At 44.4% G+C, this 22,093-nt stretch overlaps 2 protein-coding genes and 1 long non-coding RNA gene across 4 annotated transcripts in view; 2 read left to right on the top strand and 1 right to left on the bottom strand.

Annotated features, from left to right (window-relative positions):
• LOC141568817 (uncharacterized) overlaps positions 1-22,093 on the bottom strand; it is a 323,632-nt gene that overhangs the window by 65,655 nt on the left and 235,884 nt on the right. The gene's annotated exons all lie outside the window — the stretch shown is intronic.
• On the top strand, positions 96-1,694 carry LOC148756553 (uncharacterized). Its single transcript, XM_088802247.1, is given in 2 exon segments — positions 96-1,245; positions 1,248-1,694. Coding segments are annotated over 2 exon segments (1,575 nt in total). The 5' UTR covers positions 96-117.
• On the top strand, positions 19,403-20,403 carry LOC148756552 (uncharacterized). Of its 2 annotated transcripts, XM_088802250.1 has the most exons (2): positions 19,403-19,569; positions 19,666-20,403. In XM_088802250.1, the coding sequence occupies exons 1-2, from the start codon at positions 19,406-19,408 to the stop codon at positions 20,048-20,050; spliced, it is 549 nt and encodes a 182-aa protein (XP_088658376.1). In that variant the 5' UTR covers positions 19,403-19,405; the 3' UTR covers positions 20,051-20,403. The 2 variants fall into 2 exon arrangements, with proteins under 2 accessions (XP_088658376.1, XP_088658375.1); XM_088802249.1 differs by having other exon boundaries at positions 19,403-20,403.

The following is a 22,093-nucleotide window of genomic DNA, read 5'->3' as shown; positions in this document are numbered from 1 at the left end:
TCTGCTCATTGGTGCCAACTTTTCGGGCTCCAGGTATAAAAGCTCTAGAAGCGAAAAACTTGTCAGAATCTGAGAAACTCACCTTTGAACAGAAACTCACCCTCCACCCCTGACACCATGTGCTGCTCCCCTTGCTGCCAGCCCACCTGCTGCGGGTCCAGCTGTTGTGGGTCAGGCTGCTGCCAGCCCTGCTGCCGCCCTACCTGCTGCCAGACCACCTGCTGTAGGACCACCTGCTGCCGTCCCTGCTGTGTGAGCAGCTGCTGCCAGCCCTGCTGCCGCCCCTGCTGTGTGAGCAGCTGCTGCCAGCCCTGCTGCCGTCCCTGCTGTGTGAGCAGCTGCTGCCAGCCTTGCTGCCGCCCAACCTGCTGCCAGACCACCTGCTGTAGGACCACCTGCTGCCAACCCTGCTGCAAACCCTGCTGTGTGAGCAGCTGCTGCCAGCCCTGCTGCAAACCCTGCTGTGTGAGCAGCTGCTGCCAGCCCTGCTGCAAACCCTGCTGTGTGAGCAGCTGCTGCCAGCCCTGCTGCCGTCCCTGCTGTGTGAGCAGCTGCTGCCAGCCTTGCTGCCGCCCAACCTGCTGCCAGACCACCTGCTGTAGGACCACCTGCTGCCAACCCTGCTGCAAACCCTGCTGTGTGAGCAGCTGCTGCCAGCCCTGCTGCAAACCCTGCTGTGTGAGCAGCTGCTGCCAGCCCTGCTGCAAACCCTGCTGTGTGAGCAGCTGCTGCCAGCCCTGCTGCCGCCCCTGCTGTGTGAGCAGCTGCTGCCAGCCCTGCTGCCGTCCCTGCTGTGTGAGCAGCTGCTGCCAGCCTTGCTGCTGCCCAACCTGCTGCCAGACCACCTGCTATAGGACCACCTGCTGCCAGCCCTGCTGCAAACCCTGCTGTGTGAGCAGCTGCTGCCAGCCCTGCTGCAAACCCTGCTGTGTGAGCAGCTGCTGCCAGCCCTGCTGCAAACCCTGCTGTGTGAGCAGCTGCTGCCAGCCCTGCTGCAAACCCTGCTGTGTGAGCAGCTGCTGCCAGCCCTGCTGCCGCCCCTGCTGTGTGAGCAGCTGCTGCCAGCCCTGCTGCCGTCCCTGCTGTGTGAGCAGCTGCTGCCAGCCTTGCTGCCGCCCAACCTGCTGCCAGACCACCTGCTATAGGACCACCTGCTGCCAGCCCTGCTGCAAACCCTGCTGTGTGAGCAGCTGCTGCCAGCCCTGCTGCAAACCCTGCTGTGTGAGCAGCTGCTGCCAGCCCTGCTGCAACCCTGCTGTGTGAGCAGCTGCTGCCAGCCCTGCTGCCGTCTCTGCTGTGTGAGCAGCTGCTGCCAGCCTTGCTGCCGCCCAACCTGCTGCCAGACCACCTGCTGTAGGACCACCTGCTGCCAACCCTGCTGCAAACCCTGCTGTGTGAGCAGCTGCTGCCAGCCCTGCTGCAAACCCTGCTGTGTGAGCAGCTGCTGCCAGCCCTGCTGCCGTCCCTGCTGTGTGAGCAGCTGCTGCCAGCCCTGCTGCCATCCCTGCTGTGTGAGCAGCTGCTGCCGTCCCTGCTGTGTGAGCAGCTGCTGCCAGCCTTGCTGTGTCAGCAGCTGCTGCCAGCCTTGCTGCCGCCCAACCTGCTGCCAGACCACCTGCTGTAGGACCACCTGCTGCCAGCCCTGCTGCCACCCCTGCTGTGTGAGCAGCTGCTGCCAGCCTTGTTCCTGCTGATGACCATTTTGCCGAAGAATTACCAACTGAACTAAATACTGCCTAGTAAATCATTTGCTATGTGGACAAATCCACTTCCTTGACTTTGATGAGAACCAGCATGTCATCACCAAAATTTCTGTTTACAGCTTGTGAAGCAGCTCAATGGAGTGCAGAGGACTTCCCTCAGTTCTCTTCCTCCCGTGGATGTGGTCGTGCGTCAGTTTCCTGCATCCTCGATGTGGAGCTATGCTCTTGGCTTTGACTCTGAGGCCAGGATGTCTTGCTCCCTCTAAGCACCTCATCTTCATTGCCCTTTAATAGGTTCCTGCAATTGGTCAGGATCTTCACAATCATATTTTCTTTTCCGTATACCCATAGTTCTTTTTCCTATTTCTTGTTTGCATGATTGCTTTGACACCTCTCCCTAGATGCAGTGATCTTACCTATATTCTTTAAAATAAATTCCGTACCATTTGAATTCCACATTGTGTTTTCTTTTACTGCACAGTATTACTCATGTAGGAACTCATACACCTGTTGCATACGATCCATATGTAGTATCCAACAGACCTCCATGAATTATTATCCGCATTTTCAGATGAGAAAATATCCTTGTGTAATGCCATGTAGCTGACGGACGGACTCATACCCAGGACTGGGTCTTCTGCTTAAGGGCACCTACGTTTACAAGTCAATACAAGTAGCAACGATACTGAGTACTGAGGTCTAGTAAGATGTGCAGTTGATGTTCTACTTTGAGAATGGAAGGAATAATCTCTTGTCTACACAGACAACGTGTGACGATAACGTTTCATCCACGTCAGCGTCCCACACGCCAGCACCTGCAGCTCCATGTTACGACAGCAGGGGTTGCGTTTTAGAGGTCTCACGCAGGCAGGGAGCCAGCAGCCTTTCCTGTCTCAGGTGCTGTCAGCTACTCACACAATTCTTCTGCATCCAATAATTTTTGGCATCCTTCTGTCCTCATGAAAGTCTCATTTAAAGGGGCTTGTTCATTAGTCTCATGCAAATCAAATTCTGAATTGCCTCCTTCTGAGTGTCTATCAAGACAGCAAGGAAATAAGTCATTTTCTGCCCTCCAAATGAACCGTATGTGGTATTCCTCAAATTTATCGCCACGTGTCCTTCTGAACTCAATGATTTTTTTAAAAAATTAAGTAAGGACAAAGTCAGGGCATGAGAAACAATGCAATGGGCATTTATGACTTTGAGTAATCCATAGCCTCGGAACCATCTAAGGGAACACAATAACCTTTTGTGTTTTGTGAGGCAAATATGAGACACCCGAGGGAAAAGAAAACTTCTGATTCTATGGGAATCTGAAGAATTTGAGAAAGAAAAGTAGAAGAACTTGTGTGCTCATAGGAGTTATGCTAGAAAGAAGGCTGGCATTTTCTGTCCTGAACAATGATGCTGCCTGACCCTTCAGTGAGTTAAGGCTTGATTCGGGCTCTGAAAGGAATATAAGAGTTGGGATTGGGGTACCCCCCTGAGAGTAGTAGAGGTATCTTTGATGAATCAAAAGGCCAATGTCCAGGACACATGCCAACTTCTGAGCCAGTGTGTCTGGGATGTTCTGAAGAGACTGCCAAGTCCAAACTTGCTGACTGCTGTCTTTTGCTGTGTTTCTGGGTGAACCAGATGAAGACGCAACATGTGCTTGATTGCCTACTGTTTCCTAGATGTTCATTAAACGCTTTATGTACGTATCTTTAATTCTTGAAAAAGATTTCAAGGTGGGTAAATATATGTTCCTGTTTTAGAGAAGAAGAAATGAAGCCTGAGAGAGGTAAGTGAAAGTCATAGTTTGCTTTCTCAGAAAAAATATCCGAGAAAAAGGTTCACGAGGACATAGTTTATTGAGGATGCGCAGATCACATTGGCAGCTCATCGAGGAAATGATGTAGGCAAAGGTGCCTAGGAAGCCAGTATCAAAGTTTGCAACTGAAGCTTAAACTTGAGAGGAAACATTCAGAAATGATTTAAACATGCACTTTAGAATTCTCCTACTTGACGAACAAAGGAGCTGGAGTCCTTATAAACAGGTCTCCAGAATCACTGGCTGAATGTGTTTTGTAGTGAGGCACTCACAGACAGCGTGGCTTTCTGCTGCTGCATGAAGAGAGCCCTAAGACATAAAAGTGCACGTCTGGCGGAAGGAAATTGGTCTGAGCAAATGAAGGATAAAAGTCATACGATCACCTCAATAGATACAGAAAAAGGACTGGACAAAATTCAACATCCATTTATGCTAAAAAGTCTCAAAAAATGAGGATAGAGGGAACGCATCTCAACATAATCAAGTCTATACATGACAAGCCCACAGCTAATATCATACTCAGTGGTGAAAATCTGAGAACTTTTTCTCTAAGATCAGGAACAAGACAAGAATGCTCCCTCTCCCTACTTTTATTCAACATAGTATTGGAAGTCTTAGCCAGAGCAATTAGTCATAAAACATAATAAAAAACAAAGCAAAACAAAAACACAAAGGCATCCAAATCAGAAAGGAAGACGTAAAACTGACTCTATTTGCAGATGTCATAATATTATATGTAGAAAAATCTAGACGCTACATAAAAAAAAGAACTTAGAAATGTTGATATAAGACTTTCCAAACCCGTAGAGAATTTTTATAAGAGGTCATTTGAGCCAAACTGATGACCATGCTGTGAAGCCAGATCTCGACCACACTGAAGCATGACAGTTTTGCAGGTCTTTATATACACTTGGAATTAAGGAGGGCATGTACGGAAGATTCCCTGAAGGTAGAAGAAAGCAGGGCAGAGAAATCTGTATGATTGGATTACAGGATCTTTAACAAGATTATATGCTTCAAGGGGTCTGGAAAACAGGATTACTCTGGCATTTCAAAGGTGTGTTAACCTAGTTGCACAAGAAAAGTGGGTATGGCTGATTTAAGGCAAAGATATACCTTTCACTAAGAAATTATAGGCCTGGGGTGTGACTATCCATCATTACCTGCCCAGTTAGGAATTTATTACCAGATCACTGTATGAGGTTGCTTTCGGTCACGCATTTATTACAGAGCCCCCTTTTCATTCATAGAACTAATCAACAAATTAACAAGTTGCAGTCTATAAAATCAATATACAGAAATCTGTTGCATTCTTTGTTTTTAAAATTTTATTGGAGAATCTTGGGGAACAGTGTGTTTCTCCAGGGCCCATCAGCTCCAAGTCATTGTCCTTTAATCTAGTGGGGGAGGGCACAACTCAGTTCCAAGTCCAGTTGCTGTTTTCAATCTTTAGTTGCAGGGGGCGCAGCCCACCATCCCATGCAGGAATTGAACCAGCAACTTTATTGTTGAGAGCTCGCACTCTAACCAACTGAGCCATCCGGCTGCCCCTCTGTTGCTTATACACTAATAATCAACTATCAGAAAGAGAAATTAAGATGATAATTGTATCAAAAAAATACCTAGGAATAAATATAACCAAGAAGATGACAGACCTGCACACTGAAAACTAGAAGATACATATGAAAGAAATTAAAGAAGATGTACATAATTCCATGCTCATGGATTGGAAGAATTAATATTGTTAAAATGGCCACACTACTGAAAGCAATCAACAGATTCAATGTCATCCCTATTAAAATTCCAATGGTATTTTTCACAGAAATAGAAAAAAAAATGCTAAACTTTACATGGAACCTCAGAAATCCCCAAAGCAATCTTGAGAAACAAGAGCTAAGCTACAGGCATCATGCTCCCTGATTTCAAACTATATTACAGTCCTCTAGTAATCAAAACAGTATGGTATTAGTATAAAAACAGACACATAGAACATGGGAACAGACTACAGAGCTGAGAAATAAACCCACACATTTATGGTCAAAATATTTATGACAAAGGAGCCTAGAATACACAATGGGAAAAGGACAGTCTTTTCAATAAATGGTTTTGGACAAACATGCAAAAGAATGTAATGGGACACTATTATACATCATACAAAAAATGAACTCAAAATGGATTAAAGACTTGAACAAAAGACTGGAAATGCAACACGGAGCATTATCATGATAGAAGATGAAACCATTTGCCCATTTCATGTTAATGCATTGTTTGTGATCCATGATTTATGGCATACTTTAAAATATACCTTCTCTCAACCATAGTGCAACTGACTCACCGAACAAGTTGAAACTTGTCACACACTGTTACTAAGGCTCAATGTGCTGCTTCCCGTATTGAAAATCCCTGCCTTTCTGTTGGATGGCACTCAGCAGCAGCATTCACCGTATTTTATGATCACAATGGAAAGGCTCTGTGTCACATATCACTTCTGGTATGGCAATTTCTGTCAAATAAAAATATTATGGTGTGTCCTCACCCACTTTATTCACTGGATCGGGCATCATGCGACTTTTGGCTCTTCCCCAAAGTTAAAATGACCATGAAAGGTAAACGTTTTAAAATGATTCAGGACATCAAGGCAGCCACAACAGCACAACCAAAGACACTCACAAAAGAGGACTTCCAGAACTGATTCAGAAAGCGGCAAGAACGATGGGATAAGTGTGTTTGAAGCAAGGGAGAGTATTTTAGGGGGGGATTAATGGCAGTGTGACTTCTACTGTAATAAAAATCTTAAACATTCACCGTATGTTTTGATCACACCTCATACGTATCTAGAAGACAGAGAATGGGGCAGAAAAACGTTTTAGATTATGGCTGACAATTTTCCATGTTTGTGAAATATATAAATTTACACAGTAAAATACACCTAGGCTATCACCTTATCTCACCTGTTTGCCTCAATTAATAAAACAAAGTATGTGCAAATTGGGATGTCTCACCTTAGATACTGACTCACCTAGAACTAGAGACGGGACATTAATGGACTGATGCTCTGAAACCCAGGGTACGGCTTCTGCCTCCATCCTCCTGTTTTGCTGCTGATTTGCCAACTGTCCTCTACCCAAGGTCTCTGATAGACCTGGGAAACACATTTTGAGCAGATCGCCACAGAGAGACACATGCTAGAGCCTTGAACCAGACTTTCAGAAGTATCAGACTTGGACTCACGCAGGGCTTCATTCCCACAGACCCGTCAGGTGCTGACCTCTCAGGGCACTTCCCAATCTAAACACGGCCAAAGGAGCAAAGCTGAGAAAGGACAACTCTCCTGACCTTCCTCAAACCTGCGGGAACTAGCACATGACCAAATGACATCACATGACCAGAAATGTTGCTGAGGATGATTCCTCACTGTCTCATTTCTGGAAACGGTCCTTAAGTAGTATTCCCAATTAAGAAAAAGATCAAACAGAAATTTACAGAAGCCTCAAAACACAAGCGGAACAACTTCCTCCTTGAAAATTTCCCAGTGACACAAAAACAACATAAACAACCACAAAGAAAGTCTTGCTTATTGGTCCCAATATTGGGGTCCAGGGTATAAAAGCCCCAGAACAGAAGGGCTCATCAGAATCAGAGAAACTCACTCTGAACAGAAACTCACCCTCCACCCCTGACACCATGTGCTGCTCCCCTTGCTGCCAGCCCACCTGCTGTGGGTCCAGCTGTTGTGGGTCAGGCTGCTGCCAGCCCTGCTGCCGCCCCACCTGCTGCCAGACCACCTGCTGTAGGACCACCTGCTGCCGTCCCTGCTGCCGTCCCTGCTGTGTGAGCAGCTGCTGCCAGCCCAGCTGCTGTGGGTCCAGCTGCTGCCAGCCCTGCTGCCGCCCCACTTGCTGCTGCCAGCCCTGCTGCCAGCCAGTGTGCAGTTGTCCCGTGTACGTGCAGAGAACCTGCTACCTCCCCACCTGCTGCTGCGTGCCTGGGTGCATTCGCTACGGCGGGTGCAGCTGCTGCCAGCCTTGCTGCTGCTGATCTCCTCGCCAGAGCACCGCTGTCTGCACAAACGCCTCCTGCTAACTGCCTTGCCATTATGGAAACAAATTCACCTTCTAGGCTTTGCTGACAACCAGCATGCTGGAGTATAATTTGTGTGACTCATCGGCCTGTTTAAAAGAATCAACTTGCTGGAGTGCGGAGTGCGTAGGACTGCCCCACCTCTCCTTCTCTTGTGTGTGTGGATCATATGCCAGTTCATGCAACCTTGATATGGAATTATGTTCTTGGCTTTGACTCTGAAGCCAGAATTACCAAATCCTTCTAAATAACTTAGGAAAATAAATCTTCATAACTTTTTCATAAGTTTCTGTAACTGATCAATAATCTTCATAACCACACTTCTTTATTAATGTACTCATAGTTCTTGTTTCAGGCTTTCTTCTTTTAGGATCACTTTGAATTGTCTTTGTAGATGCAGGAGTCTTACCTGTATGTTTCTTAATAAATTCTATATCATAATTCATCCAGATTGTGTTTGATTTATTGTACAGCATTCCCAATACAGGGATTTAAATACATATTACACACTATACGTACCATCCATGCTGAGCAGCATAAGAGCCCCCACAATTACTATCTCCATTTTCCAGAAAGAAAACCATTTCCTGTGCAATGTCACCTAGCGAACAACGAACAGACTCAGACCCAGGACGTGGTCTTCTGTTCCTGTTCCAGGCACTGACATTTCCATCCCAAAGAAGTAGAGGCCTGAGCTTCGGGTAACGAGGCCCTTGGTGAGCTGTGGTGCTGTCACTCTCAGGTCAGGCTGTCACTTGGCATGGACACACCAGGGGACACTCCAGTGACGTCCTACAATCCAGGGTCCTTCTCCCTGCTCTCTCCCTCCTCATGATAATCACCCCTCACCAAATAGTAACTGTTTCCTCTGCCTGCTCGTCTACTGATGTGAGGAGTCCCAACTGGCCCCATGATAGTTGTAAAATGGATTATGTCTCCTGACAAAAATGTGCCTTTCACAGGAGTAAAAGCTTCAATCCAGGAGACCGACAGACACGGCGGGACGGGAAGCCCAGACCCCCACGTACGTCACTGGGGGTTAACGTGAGAGTCCCTCCTACTTCTACACACCCCTTTCTGAACCCATGTGGATAGATGGGGTCCTACATGTGAGTCCACCATATATAGTGGCCAGTGGATTGAGGTGTGGTCCACATGCAGAAGAGCATATATCAGTCACTATTGTTACCTCTATGTTGGTGTCTTTGCAGCACCTCTAACAGACCATTCCCATGTTTTATCTGGCCACCAATTTCTCTGCCGTGTGATGTACGGCAGGACAAGTAGACCCACGGTCACATGCCTATTGCTGACCTTGCTCATCAGAGATGGGCCCCTTGGTCCGAAGTGACGCTCCCGAGGACCCTATGGCAGTGACACTGCGAGCTGTGGATACTAGTGCAGACGGGGACGCCGCTGCCATTTGCCACACGGCTGTCCTAGTAAGGAGAACTGCTGTCTTCCACATGGAAGTGGCCCCTTGGAGGACACTTGGCGCCACGTGGGGTGGTAGATTGTCATGAGTGATATTACCGATTAGGGCTCGACACCATTCTCAGATTCTGACAAGAGCACATGCAGCAGAGGCCGCTGTGGGGAGGGAGCCGGTGCTGTGGGTGCACACACAGCCTGTTCCCTGCCACCGTGGCCACTTTGTTCACGCTCTCTGTGCAGGCCCGGGGGCACCTGAGGAGGGAGACGGGACGAGTTATCCCGAACTCCTGGCTGCTAGTGCCTCCTACGGGGTGGATCCTCTCTGGGGGGCATGATGTGGGGCAAAGAGGAAGCACTTTCTGCCCACACACCAGCTCCGTCTCCGTGATTCTAGAAGTGCTGTGACTCTCATGAATACCTTGGTTTTGATGTTTACAATTTATAAATTGAGGTTAGTTTGTATTAAACCTGGGATCTGAAGATAAATGAAAGATAGTATCTTGGATTATCGATGAAAAGAAACGGAAAAGAAACTAGTCTCTATTAATTAACAAGAGTGATGAGTATATTGTTTCTGGCACATCATTGAAAAAATAAGAATTGTGGTCTCTTAACAAAGTATCTGACTGTAGACTGGCTGTAGACCAGTAAAAGAGGGAAAAAAAGGGAAAGAAAACACTTCCAGATGAATCCTAAGTGGACATAATACATAAGATGATAGCGGATAAACACTTAATTGTAAGGGATGATAACACAGCGTATGTGAGAAATGAATTCATAATTGGTGTAAGTATAGTCTACATTTGCCCACACACAGCTGATGAGGGCCACAACAGGGATTTGAGTACAATTCCATAATATTTTAACTCTCGTCGCAAAAATATAATGTCTTCTACTTTCACAACAGAAAAATTATGGCTGAACATAAAATCAGAGATAAACAGCTGCACAATCTTTGTTGAAACCTAGTACAGTTAATGGATGACGCAAACTAGAAGCATCTTACAACTTGGCACAGACACAAATGATAAGAATGATAAAATATGGCCGCAGATTTCAAGGATATTTCATTCCATTAAACCAGAATCTGGTAACATCTACAATATTTTGACTCTGAGCTTCATCTTAAAAATAAAGGTACAGTTTCCAAGGCCAGTGACAGGGTCCTTGAAGAAAAATGAGCCTCATAAAATTTATGCAGTCAATAGGGAAATGCTGTGCACAGTCACAAGCACAAATCGAAATAGAAAAAAATCTTAAAATTTGTATGGAACTACAAGATCCCTTTTCTCTGTCCACACATACATCAATGGATATATATGCACCAACCACCCTGTACCCGTGTCTCTGTACACACACACACACACACACACACACACACACACACAGGAATATTACTCAGCCATGAAAAAAACCCATAAAACAAACATCTTTTCATCTACTACAATATGGACCTAGAGGGCATTACGCTTAGTGAAATAAGTCAGACAGAGAAAGACAAACATTAAATGACCTCACTTATCTGTGGAATGTAACAAAAATACTGATTTTATCAATACAGAGAACACATTGGTGTAGCCAGTGGTGGAGTGTGTGTGTGGGGGTGGGCAAAATGGGTAAAGGGGGCCAAAAGATACAAACTTCCAGTGATGCGATAAATTAATCATGAGAATGCAATGTACAAAAGGGGACTATAATTAATAATACTGTATTGCATAGTGAAAGTTGCTAAGACAGTAGATCTTAAAAGTTCTCATCACTAGAAAAAAATTATAATTATGGATAATGACAGATGTTAACTAGACTTACTGTGGTGATCATTTTGAAAATTATACAAATATCAAATCATTATGTTCTACAACTGAAACTAATATAACTTTATATGTCAATTACACCTCAATTAAAAAAACAAACCAGCAACGATATATACCAGCAGAATTCAGGAGGCTCAGAACACCAGAAAGAGCAGGTGACACTACTGGAAGTGGAGCCTGAAACACTGTTCCTTCTTTCTACCACTATTGACTATATGCTTTCCCTGTCACACAGCAATCTCACTCCTACATGTGTAGCCAGAAAAGAGAGAGACTTAGGAAGAATAAACATTTAAGAATTTATGGTTGACAATTTTCCACATTTGTTGAAATATTCTCGTATCGATTCACAAATTCAAATATACCTTGGCTGTCATCTCATCGCATCTGTTTGCCACAATTTATAAAACCAAGTTATGTGCAAGTTGGGATGTCTCACCTGAGATACTGACCCACCTAGAACTAGAGACGGAACATTAATGGACTGATGCTCTGAAACCCAGTGTACGGCTTCTGCCTCCATCCTCCTGTTTTGCTGCTGATTTGCCAACTGTCCTCTACCCAAGGTCTCTGATAGACCTGGGAAACACATTTTGAGCAGATTGCCACAGGGAGACACATGCTAGAGCCTTGAACCAGACTTTCGGAGGTATCAGACTTGGACTCACGCAGGGCTTCATTCCCACAGACCCGTCAGGTGCTGACCTCTCAGGGCACTTCCCAATCTAAACACGGCCAAAGGAGCAAAGCTGAGTCTCCTGACCTTCCTCAAACCTGCGGGAACTAGCACATGACCAGATGACGTCACATGACCAGAAATGTTGCTGGGGATGATTCCTCACTGTCTCATTTCTGGAAACGGTCCTTAAGTAGTATTCCCAATTAAGAAAAAGATCAAACAGAAATTTACAGAAGCCTCAAAACACAAACGGAACAACTTCCTCCTTGAAAATTTCCCAGTGACACAAAAACAACATAAACAACCACAAGGAAAGTCCTGCTTATTGGTCCCAATATTGGGGTCCAGGGTATAAAAGCCCCAGAAAAGAAGGGCTCATCAGAATCCGAGAAACTCACCTCTGAACAGAAACTCACCCTCCACCCCTGACACCATGTGCTGCTCCCCTTGCTGCCAGCCCACCTGCTGTGGGTCCAGCTGTTGTGGGTCAGGCTGCTGCCAGCCCTGCTGCCGCCCCACCTGCTGCCAGACCACCTGCTGTAGGACCACCTGCTGCCGTCCCTGCTGCCGTCCCTGCTGTGTGAGCAGCTGCTGCCAGCCCAGCTGCTGTGGGTCCAGCTGCTGCCAGCCCTGCTGCCGCCCCACTTGCTGCTGCCAGCCCTGCTGCCAGCCAGTGTGCAGTTGTCCCGTGTACGTGCAGAGAACCTGCTACCTCCCCACCTGCTGCTGCGTGCCTGGGTGCATTCGCTATGGCGGGTGCAGCTGCTGCCAGCCTTGCTGCTGCTGATCTCCTCGCCAGAGCACCGCTGTCTGCACAAACGCCTCCTGCTAACTGCCTTGCCATTATGGAAACAAATTCACCTTCTAGGCTTTGCTGACAACCAGCACGCTGGAGCGTAATTTGTGTGACTCATCGGCCTGTTTCAAAGCTTGTGCATCTGCTCGACTAGGGCGCAGGACATCATCCTGATTCTTGTCTTCCTTGTGTCTCATGGATCAGGTGTCAGCTTCGTGCGTCCTCAATATGGAGCATTGGTCTCTGCTTTCACTCTGAAATCAACACCTTCACCTGCTCCCTCTGAATAACGTCGGAAAACAAATTCTCATAACTCTTGGGTTTCTGCTACTGGTCTTGATAGTAGTCTTCATAAACATGTTCTTTTCAATGTACTCACGGTCTCGTATCCTGTGTTCTAATTTTCATGATCACTTTTGCATTGTCTCTATACATGCAAGAAATGTTACCTACATTTCATAATAAATCTTGTACTATTATTCATCTCAAGTTGTGTTCTGTTTTATTGTACAGCATTCCTGACACAGGGACGTTTCACATACTACATACATTCCCATTCTGAGCCTCATGAAAATACCCCTCAAGCTGTTTTCTCCCATTTTTCAGAAGAGAAAATATTTCACTGTGTAATGTAGGTAAACATGGTCTGAGATGGGAGACCAGGTCTCCTGCTCCTCTCAAGGACACTGCAATCTACATATCAAGACAAGTAGAGATGAACCTGGGACTAAGCACCAGCCAGACATGCACTTGAGCTTTTCTCTTGACAATGGGAAGAACAGCCTCTTGCGTACGTAGATAACATTTGTGTTCACACAGTGCTTCCCTAAGCAGGGTCCCACATCCACCAGCCCCAGCTGTTTCAGTGAGGAGAGCAGTGAGCTTCTGTTAGGGGAGCAGCAAATGCATTTAAGAGTGCTCGTGAAAGCCAGGAAACTTCCTTTGTCTTGGGCTGTGACCAGCCCTGCATGCAATTCACCTGGGCCCAATAATTTTGAGCACCGCTTGTGTCCTCTGGGTTCTGACCTGCGACTGGTACACTCTGTCATCAAAAAGTAACGTGAGTGTGGCTGGTGTTCCCGGCCCTCCCCCTGCCTAGACGTTCTTTGATGTCATAGAATTGGTATCTTGGTGTCACTTCATTCATCTCAACAGAAACTGGGATTAAGAATCACCCTTATAAAACATACAAGCTCGGGCCATGTTTCCCAGGCTCCCAAACTTCGAGGCAATTTGATATCCTGACCTGGATGTTGTCATGGGGAAGTGAATTTCTAGAGTCCTGAGCATTGAGAGATCCGTGCAATGAACATATAACCCTGGGATCCCGTCATAATTTCTAGGCTGTAAAAGGCGACAGTACAACTTCCTGTGTTCTATGAGATAAGGACACAGAAGCTAAAGGAAACCAAAATGAGAGTTTCCAGGAGAAAGGAGAAAAAAGGTAAGAAGAAGAAAACAAAAAGGAAGGCTGCACTATTCAAAGTCAAGGGCATTCGGTTGGTTCCCAAGTGGGGGAAACCTGGATCTTTGGATGTAAAACTGAATAGTAAAAGGAATCACTAGAGCAACCAGTAGTCCAAGGCTAACGCAGCTCTGGGAGGAAAACAGGAAGTTTTGATTACGGCCACCTTATTAAGAGATGTAAACATGTTTTGGGTTACTTAGCACACTAGATGTGACAGAAAGTGTGATCTTTCTAGAGGATGTATCTGGAATTCTCTGCCAGGTTACGAAACTTTCCACCATGGAGAATAGATGGGAAGAATGACTAACATTTATTGAGGTCCTACTATACACTGGGTATTGAGTAGACGCCTTATCTACATTCCCTCTCATTCTCCTACAATCCTCAAAGGTGGGTTAAAGCTGAGGAAATCAGTGCTGATGGAGGCAAAGTAACTTGCATGAAATTGGCACCAGCTGCTTTCCCCGCTTCGTGCTACTTATACTGGAATGCATCTCTGAAGGTAGAGCATTTTGTTGATGAAACGAAAGTGATGAATTCAAACCACATTTTAACACATTTTGAATTAAAACCACATTTTAACAAGGTTTTCATCTGTGTCACACAAAATTCATTAATAGATGATTCTATTAGCAGCAAGCCAGTCCACTTGGGTACTCATTTTCTGCAGCATGGGCTGAGTTCAACTGTAACTGACACAATTCTTTCCACACTGAGCTCCCATGGGGACACCTTATAGCACACCTGTCCTGGAGACACTATATTTACCTTTACTGGTGAAGAAAAATCAGTTAGTCTGTCGGACAACCAAAATATTTTGCTCTGAACTGCAGTTTAAAATTACAAATGTCTCAAGATCCATCCATGTTGTCACAAACGTCACCTGAAATCTATGTAATTTTACTAACAATTGTCACCCCAATAAATTTAATAAAATAAAATTTAAAAAAATTACAAATGTCAAGGAGTGTATTAAATGGAGGAACAAAAGGGACAATGAGACTCCATCGTGTGTATCAATGGAGCAAAGCAGAATAAGGTGCATAATATTTCGGATACTTAGCGATCTCCATATTTGGTTAACCTTTTAAAAGAAAGCGCCTCTTTCTTTCACTGGCAACAGTGTGGCTCCTGATACCGCTCCATGTGCACTGAATTAAGGATTTCTGGGGCTTCTGCTGCTGAGGTGTCCTGACCTTGGCTGCAAAGGTGGAGAAACCCCGTTTGTAGGTCCAGCACATGGGTATTAGTGTTTTTCACTCAACATAATTTTCTGTTGCGTCATCCAGGGTGTTAGGTTATCAATAGTTTATTCTCTCTGGTTGCTGAGAAGCGAATACATAGTATGAATGTACCACTGTTTGCTTAACCACTCAATCCACTAAAGGACATGTGGGTTGTTTCATTCTTTGGCTATGGTATTATGAATAGAATTGCTATAAACATTCATGAACAGGTTACTGTGTGAACAAAGTCTTCATTTCTCTGGTAGAAATGCCCAAGAATGCCATTTCCAGATTATATGGTAGCTGAATATTTCCTTTTTAAAGTAACTGTCTGTTTTCTAGAATGGCTCGATCATTTTACATTCACACCAGCGTTACACAGTGATAGAGTTTCTCAACATCCTCACCAGCATTTGGTGTTATCTACTTTTTATTTTAGCCACTGAGATAGGTGTGTAGTGATATCTCATCATGGCTTTAATGTTCATGTTCCCGATGGCTAATGGTATTGACCATCTTTCTAAGTGCTTACTTGCCACCTATATGTCTTCTTCAGTGAAATGTCCCTTGTTTCTTTGCCCAGGCTCTAACTGGACTGTTGCTTTTTATTTTTATTTTTCTGTTGAGTTGGAGAGTTCTTTATATATTTTAGATACTAGTGCTCTGTCAGATATGTGGTTTATAAGTTTTTCTCCCAACCTGAAGCTTGTATTCGCATCCTTTTAACAGCGTATCTTGCGGAGCAAAAGGTTTTCATGTCGATGAAGTTCAATTTATCAATTTTTCTTTTTATGGATTGTACTTTTGGTGTCAATAGTAAGAACTCTTTGCCTTGTCCAAGATCCCAAAGACCTTTCCCTATGTTTTCTTGTAAAAAATTTAGTTTTATGTCTTCCACTTAAGTTTGTGATACATTTGAGTTAATTTTTTTTACAGTGTGAGACTTGAGATTGAGGTTTTGATTGTTCGTTCTTTTTTTGCTTATAGACGTCCAATTTGCTCCTTTGTCAAAAAAGTAGATGAGGAGCGGGGGGGTTATCACTGTGTGAGGGATATAAATGATAATTGTCTATTACATTGCTTTGTACACCTGAAACTAATTTTTAAAAAGGATTATTGAATAAATCTTATTATTAATATTTTAAAAAGTCATTTGGCATATTTGTGTGGTTCTGAGTCATCAATGTCTTTTAATTGGAGATTTTATTCCCTTCATATTTATTCTGATAACTAATGTATTTATCCTTAATTTGTAAATAGCTTTGTTGAGATGTAATTCAAAAACCACTGAGTTCACCCATTAAAAGTATACAGTTCAATGTTCTTAGAATCTAAACAGGGCTGTGCAACTATCACAACTAATTTTAGAACATCTTCCTCTCCCTGAAAAGAAACTTTGTATCCCGTTAGCAGTCATTCCCCATTCCCCCAATTTCCACCCCAGCTGTAGGGAACCACTGATGTACTTTCTGTCTCTACAGATTTGCCTCTCTGGATATTCCATATATATGGGATTGTACAACATGTAGTCTTCCGTGACTGACTTCTTCCACTTAGTGTATTGTTGTCAAGGTTCATCCACATTGTAGCATGTGCCAATACTTCATTACTTTTTATTGGCAAATAATTCCCATTGTATAGATACACTGTTTTCTGTTTATCCAGTCATCAGCTAATGGACACTGGGTTGTTTTCACTTTTTGGTTATTATAAATGATGCTGCTTTGAATACTTGTGCACAACTTTGTACGTAGACAAATATTTTTGTTTCTCTTCAGGGTATCTCCCTGAGTGGAATAGTCTGTATGCATAACTCTATGGTTAATTTCTGAGAAATCACCAAACTATTTTCCAAAGCAGTGCACCATTTTATAATACCATCAGCAAGGTATAAAGGTGCCAACTTCTGCACATTCTCACCAACACTTATTATCTGTCTCTTAAGTCCTAGTGGAAATACAGTGGTATATTGTGGTTTTGATTTGCATTTCCCTAACAACTAATGATGTTGAGCATCTTTCCATGGGCTTATAAGCCGTTTGTGTATCATCTTTGTACACATGTCTATTCAAATTCTTTGTCCGTATTTAATTGCGTTATTTTTGTTTTTATTATTGAGTTGTAAGAATTTTTCATATATCTTGGATACAAGTTCATTTTTCCTATATCCTTTATTTAGTTACTTCTATTGTATTAAATGGATATTTTCTAGTGTAACATTTAAGTTCCTTTAGTAAGTATGTGTGTGTGTGTGTGTGTGTGTGTGTGTAAACTCTATACATATTATATAGATGTTTAAGCTCTAAGGCTTAAAATATATACCTTGATTTATCTTAATGTACTTAAAATTTATACTGATTTAATTTCAGTGAAACATAGAAACTTTATTTTTATACAACACCACTCTGTCTCCTTTTCTTGTGCTAATATTGTTATACATATTCTGTATATATGTTACAAACTCAATAATGCACTGTTACAATTATTACTTTATATATTTTTATGTCTTTTAAACAAGCTGAGCGAAGAAAGGAGAGCAAGTATATATCTGTAGAGTTATATTAACCCTCTCATGTAACCTTTCTGATTCTCATTTCTTCCCGTAGATTCAAGTTACCTCTGATGTCATTACCCTGCTCCAATACAGCTTTGCTCCCACCTGTTTCTTTCCTGCCGTTGTTGTCAAATATGTTACATATCCAGCTGTTATAAGCCCGACAGTATAATTATTTGCATATTGTTTATGTAATTACTTTTAAATCAGTTAAGAGAAGAAAGGAGGAAAATATGCAATTATATCCAATTGTACTACATAGCCTTCCAGACCTTCTGAGTTGACTGTGCTCTACTTGTAATGGAGGAGCTACCAGCCTCATTGTAATTATTCTCCACTGAGATTGCCACTGTTTCCATGCCTGTAGGCATGGAATTCTCCAAGCTCCATTCCCAATAAAGTCAGTTTCCCCAGGGAGAGCTACAAAACTCTTAGTCCTTAAGACTTGCCTTCCCTCTGGTCAGAATCTCTGTTCGGGGCACCAGGATTAGAGAACAGATGCACTTTTCCTAATGTGACACCCCCACACTACACAAGGTGGGTCCCCACTCGTCTCAGGTTGCTCCTCCCCACATGAAACTCTTCTGTATAAGCAAAATGGGGTGTGGGCAATGAGACTTGGCTTCATTGAAAGCAAGTAGGCTTGACTGAGTGTGATCAGGGAGGCCTGGTCTTTCTCTAACTGGATGGAAGAGGAACAGTTGTATCCATCAGTGCACCTCCTTTCCAGGGCACTCCAAATCTCTGAACTTCCCAAGAACTGCAGGAAACAAGCAAACAGAGGGCTTTCTCTCTGTATGCTGAGTTTCCATATGGCTGAGGAAAGTAGCCACCCTTCACACGGATCAAGGTAAATGAGCTTTGATCCACATTTGCTCCCAAGTCACTAGGCCCTTGGTCTTTCCCACCTTGCTGTACAAACCTTGGCTTACTATGCCACAGAGCCCGACTCCTGTTCCATCTTCTTGAGAAGATAAAGTCTCAGTGTAGTGAACTTCACGCCTTATTCTGATTGGTGGAATTGCACAAGTAAGGAGTTGGGAGAGAAGGTCATGGCCCTGGGCTCTCTTGGGCACTTTCCGAGAATATCCTAGGCAGCTTCCGAAAAATACAGATTTTCAGGCTTCACTACTGGGGGTCTGTGTCACTTGGTTCTTTCATAAAGAAGAGGTATGATAATTTCACATGCAATTCTGATTTCTAAACAGAGCAATACTGCCAATAAGAATCAGTAATGATGAGGAAACATACCAAAATGTATTGCTTGGATTCCTTTCCTGCCTCACGCATTACCAGCCTGCACCTGGAGCCATACCCTTTCTTATTGCTCAAGAATCACTCACACTGGGGCGTCTTCTCCTGTCCAGGATCCCTCAGTACATCATTCTGAGTGGGCGTTATTTCATTCCCGTTGACTTTTCCCAGCTTTGGCCCCATCTGCTCTGTGTCCTGAACTCATGACTCACAGCTTAGGCCTAGGTTGAGTCATGGAAAAGAGAAACATAGGGACATTAGTGACAAATGGTCAGTCCCATCACAGCCAATTGGAAGAGAGAGCTGCAGTCTTGAAACTTAGATGATACACACAAGGAAGAAACACAAGAGTTGGTTTGAAGGCAAGATCAGAGTGAAGATACATCACAGACAGGAAAAATGCATTCTATCTAACTTTGCAAGAAAAAATGCTTACAATTACCTAATTAAACAATTGCTTATCTATTAAGATAAACAACAACAAGGAAGAAGCTCCCCCAACAGGGTATAAAAGGGGATCTGAGCAAGAAGTCAGTAAACTCACTCTCCTGGAAACCCACCCAGACCCTCCACCCTCTGACACCATGGTCAACTCCCGTTGTGGCTCCGTCTGCTCTGACCAGGGCTGTGGCCAAGGCTGCTGCCAGGAGACCTGCTGCCGCCCCACCTGCTGCCAGACCACCTGCTGCAGGACCACCTGCTGCCGCCCTTGCTGTGTGTCCAGCTGCTGCCGCCCCAGCTGCTGTGTGTCCAGCTGCTGCCGCCCCAGCTGCTGTGTGTCCAGCTGCTGCCGCCCCAGCTGCTGTGTGTCCAGCTGCTGCCGCCCCAGCTGCTGTGTGTCCAGCTGCTGCCGCCCCAGCTGCTGTGTGTCCAGCTGCTGCCGCCCCAGCTGCTGTGGTTCCTGCTGCTGCCGCCCCACCTGCTGCATTTCTAGCTGCTGCCGCCCCTCCTGCTGCATTTCTAGCTGCTGTCGCCCCTCCTGCTGTGGCTCCAGCTGCTGCCGCCCCACCTGCTGTGGTTCCTGCTGCTGCCGCCCCTCCTGCTGCATTTCTAGCTGCTGTCGCCCCTCCTGCTGTGGCTCCAGCTGCTGCCGCCCCACCTGCTGTGGCTCCAGCTGCTGCCGCCCCAGCTGCTGTGTGTACACCTGCTGCCGTCCAGTCTGCTGCCAGACCACCTGCTGCCGTACCACCTGCTGTCGCCCCAGCTGCTGTGGATCCTCTTGTTGTTGAACCCCTTTTCTCACCACCAGCCCTGAGTCAACTATCAGTGTATCAATCTTGTTCTCATTTCCTTTGTCCACAGTACCTGGCCCTGTTCTGAAATGTTACTATGTTTATTCATCCCTACATCATGCCACCAAGCAACTATTTAAGAGCAACAATTTAAATACCCCGCAAAACCCCTGTGCCTAGTGTTCTATGCCTATTGCCGTGGCATTCAGTCAGATGCCCACCTGTCTACACTACTGCATGGGATAGGCTCCTAATCCTGTGATTGCTGTGCATGGTTTGGCCTGCGCAATGAACTGTGTGTGGTGGTAGAGTAACTATGTCTCAATAAATACTACTCCCTTGGTATCAGACATGTTTGTGACCCTTAATTATTTTTCAGTGTTGATTATGAATTGGGGATAAGTTTGAATATGTTATGGGAACAAAGAAACTGATTTGGCATATATCAATCAAAGCCTATATTAGAGAAAATGCCAAATAGTTACGTTTTTCCCCAAACCAGATTGCCTACCTTGTCTGCCTTCAAGCTTATTGAGAGAAAACAAGAACAATCTTTTTACTATAACTGAATTACAAACCGTCTGTTGTGGGAAGTTCATAAGTTGAATGAGACCCAGGTCCGACCCCTCGGATAACTCATAATGAAATCCTGGATGTAATAAAAGACAGATGTCAGGTAGAGTTTGTTGGTAATATTGGTGAAAAAGAGGAGTCTATTCTATTGGAGAAGAGTAATATATAAGAATTGATTCCTGGGAATAAAATGTGTCAAGTGTGAAAATTCAGGGGAATGAGCACAGCTTACAAACACATAAGATGAGACAAAGCGAAGGGGAGGACTGGATGAAAGCCCCTGGATGAAAGAGTGCTTACATTCTTATGAAGATAATCTTATTTTAAAAGTACCAAAAGACACTGTCTCATATGCTGACAGACAGTGCACTAGGAGCTGGGCCATCTCCCTCCAACGGAGTGGCTCCATTTTATCTCATTTGGACATCTACAGTGAGCTTCCAGGTGCGAAGGCATTTTTTAAAAGCTTTAAAGGTTTGGAAATCATTAAGTTAAAACAAGAAAACCACACCAATATGAATAATGTGAATAAAATACCAAGAAGGTAGCATAAGTGGGAAAATACAGATGACACATGTTATATTTAAAGCACGAGTACAAAACAAAACAAAACGCACTGAACTGGCAAAATTCTCCCATGCTTCCCTGGTCTATCTATGGGTTTCATCTAATCCTACTGAAGTGAATAGTAAATCTCATGCAATCTGATCTTTCTGATACCACTTCTCCATCCAAATCCTGAACAATATCCAGGGAACACCTGTATCAAAATCATTTGATACATTATTATTATGATGTAAAAATGCAAATTCTGTAGCGTAAGATTTTCTATATCAGAATCTTTGGGGAACAGGCTAGGAATTTAGCTTTATTATCAAGTTCCCAAGACAATTCTTAAGCCCACTAGTGCTTCAGAGCTGCTACAAAGTCTAGCTCTCCAAAGGCACTGACCACGGTGTGCACACACCACGCTCTCCCACGTCTCTGTGCCTTTGTATGTGTTGGCATCACTGGCTCAAGTGCACTCTCCATCTGTCCCCTTCTTCTTTAAGGTCCATGTCTTACGGTCCTTTCTGCATCACTTTTAGGCGGTTAGTTACTCCTCCTATCATGAGGGGGTCCATAGCACTCGGTTCTCTGGATAGAATTATTCTTTGGACTGTCATTATTTATTTACTTATCGCTCTTCCTATCTACACTGAGTTTATCAAAGGCGGGGGTTATATGTTTTATTCAATAGCCACGTGTATAGAGCCAGCTCCTGGTCATGCTGGGAGCCAGGCATGGAAGCTATAAAAAGGACCCATTAGTACCTTTTCTGAGGAAGCTCAGGAAAAGTGGTGGTAAGAAATTGCGAAACACACAAGGAGCATGCTCCCGGAATACTGGAAGAGGGCTACCTAAAGGAGGGGTAGTTTGGTGGAGAGTATCATGGGGGGTTTGATGGAGGAGGTAACGACCCCTAAA

This window comes from Rhinolophus sinicus, chromosome 12, assembly GCF_057876585.1.
Source record: "Rhinolophus sinicus isolate RSI-liver-muscle chromosome 12, RSI-T2T, whole genome shotgun sequence".
In the NCBI taxonomy this organism is placed as follows: domain Eukaryota; kingdom Metazoa; phylum Chordata; class Mammalia; order Chiroptera; family Rhinolophidae; genus Rhinolophus; species Rhinolophus sinicus.
This window is presented reverse-complemented; position numbering and strand designations above follow the sequence as displayed.

Coding starts and splice junctions, on each gene's coding strand:
- LOC148756552 (XM_088802249.1), top strand. CDS start 19,406: ATGGTCAACTCCCGTTGTGGCTCCGTCTGCTCTGACCAGGGCTGTGGC.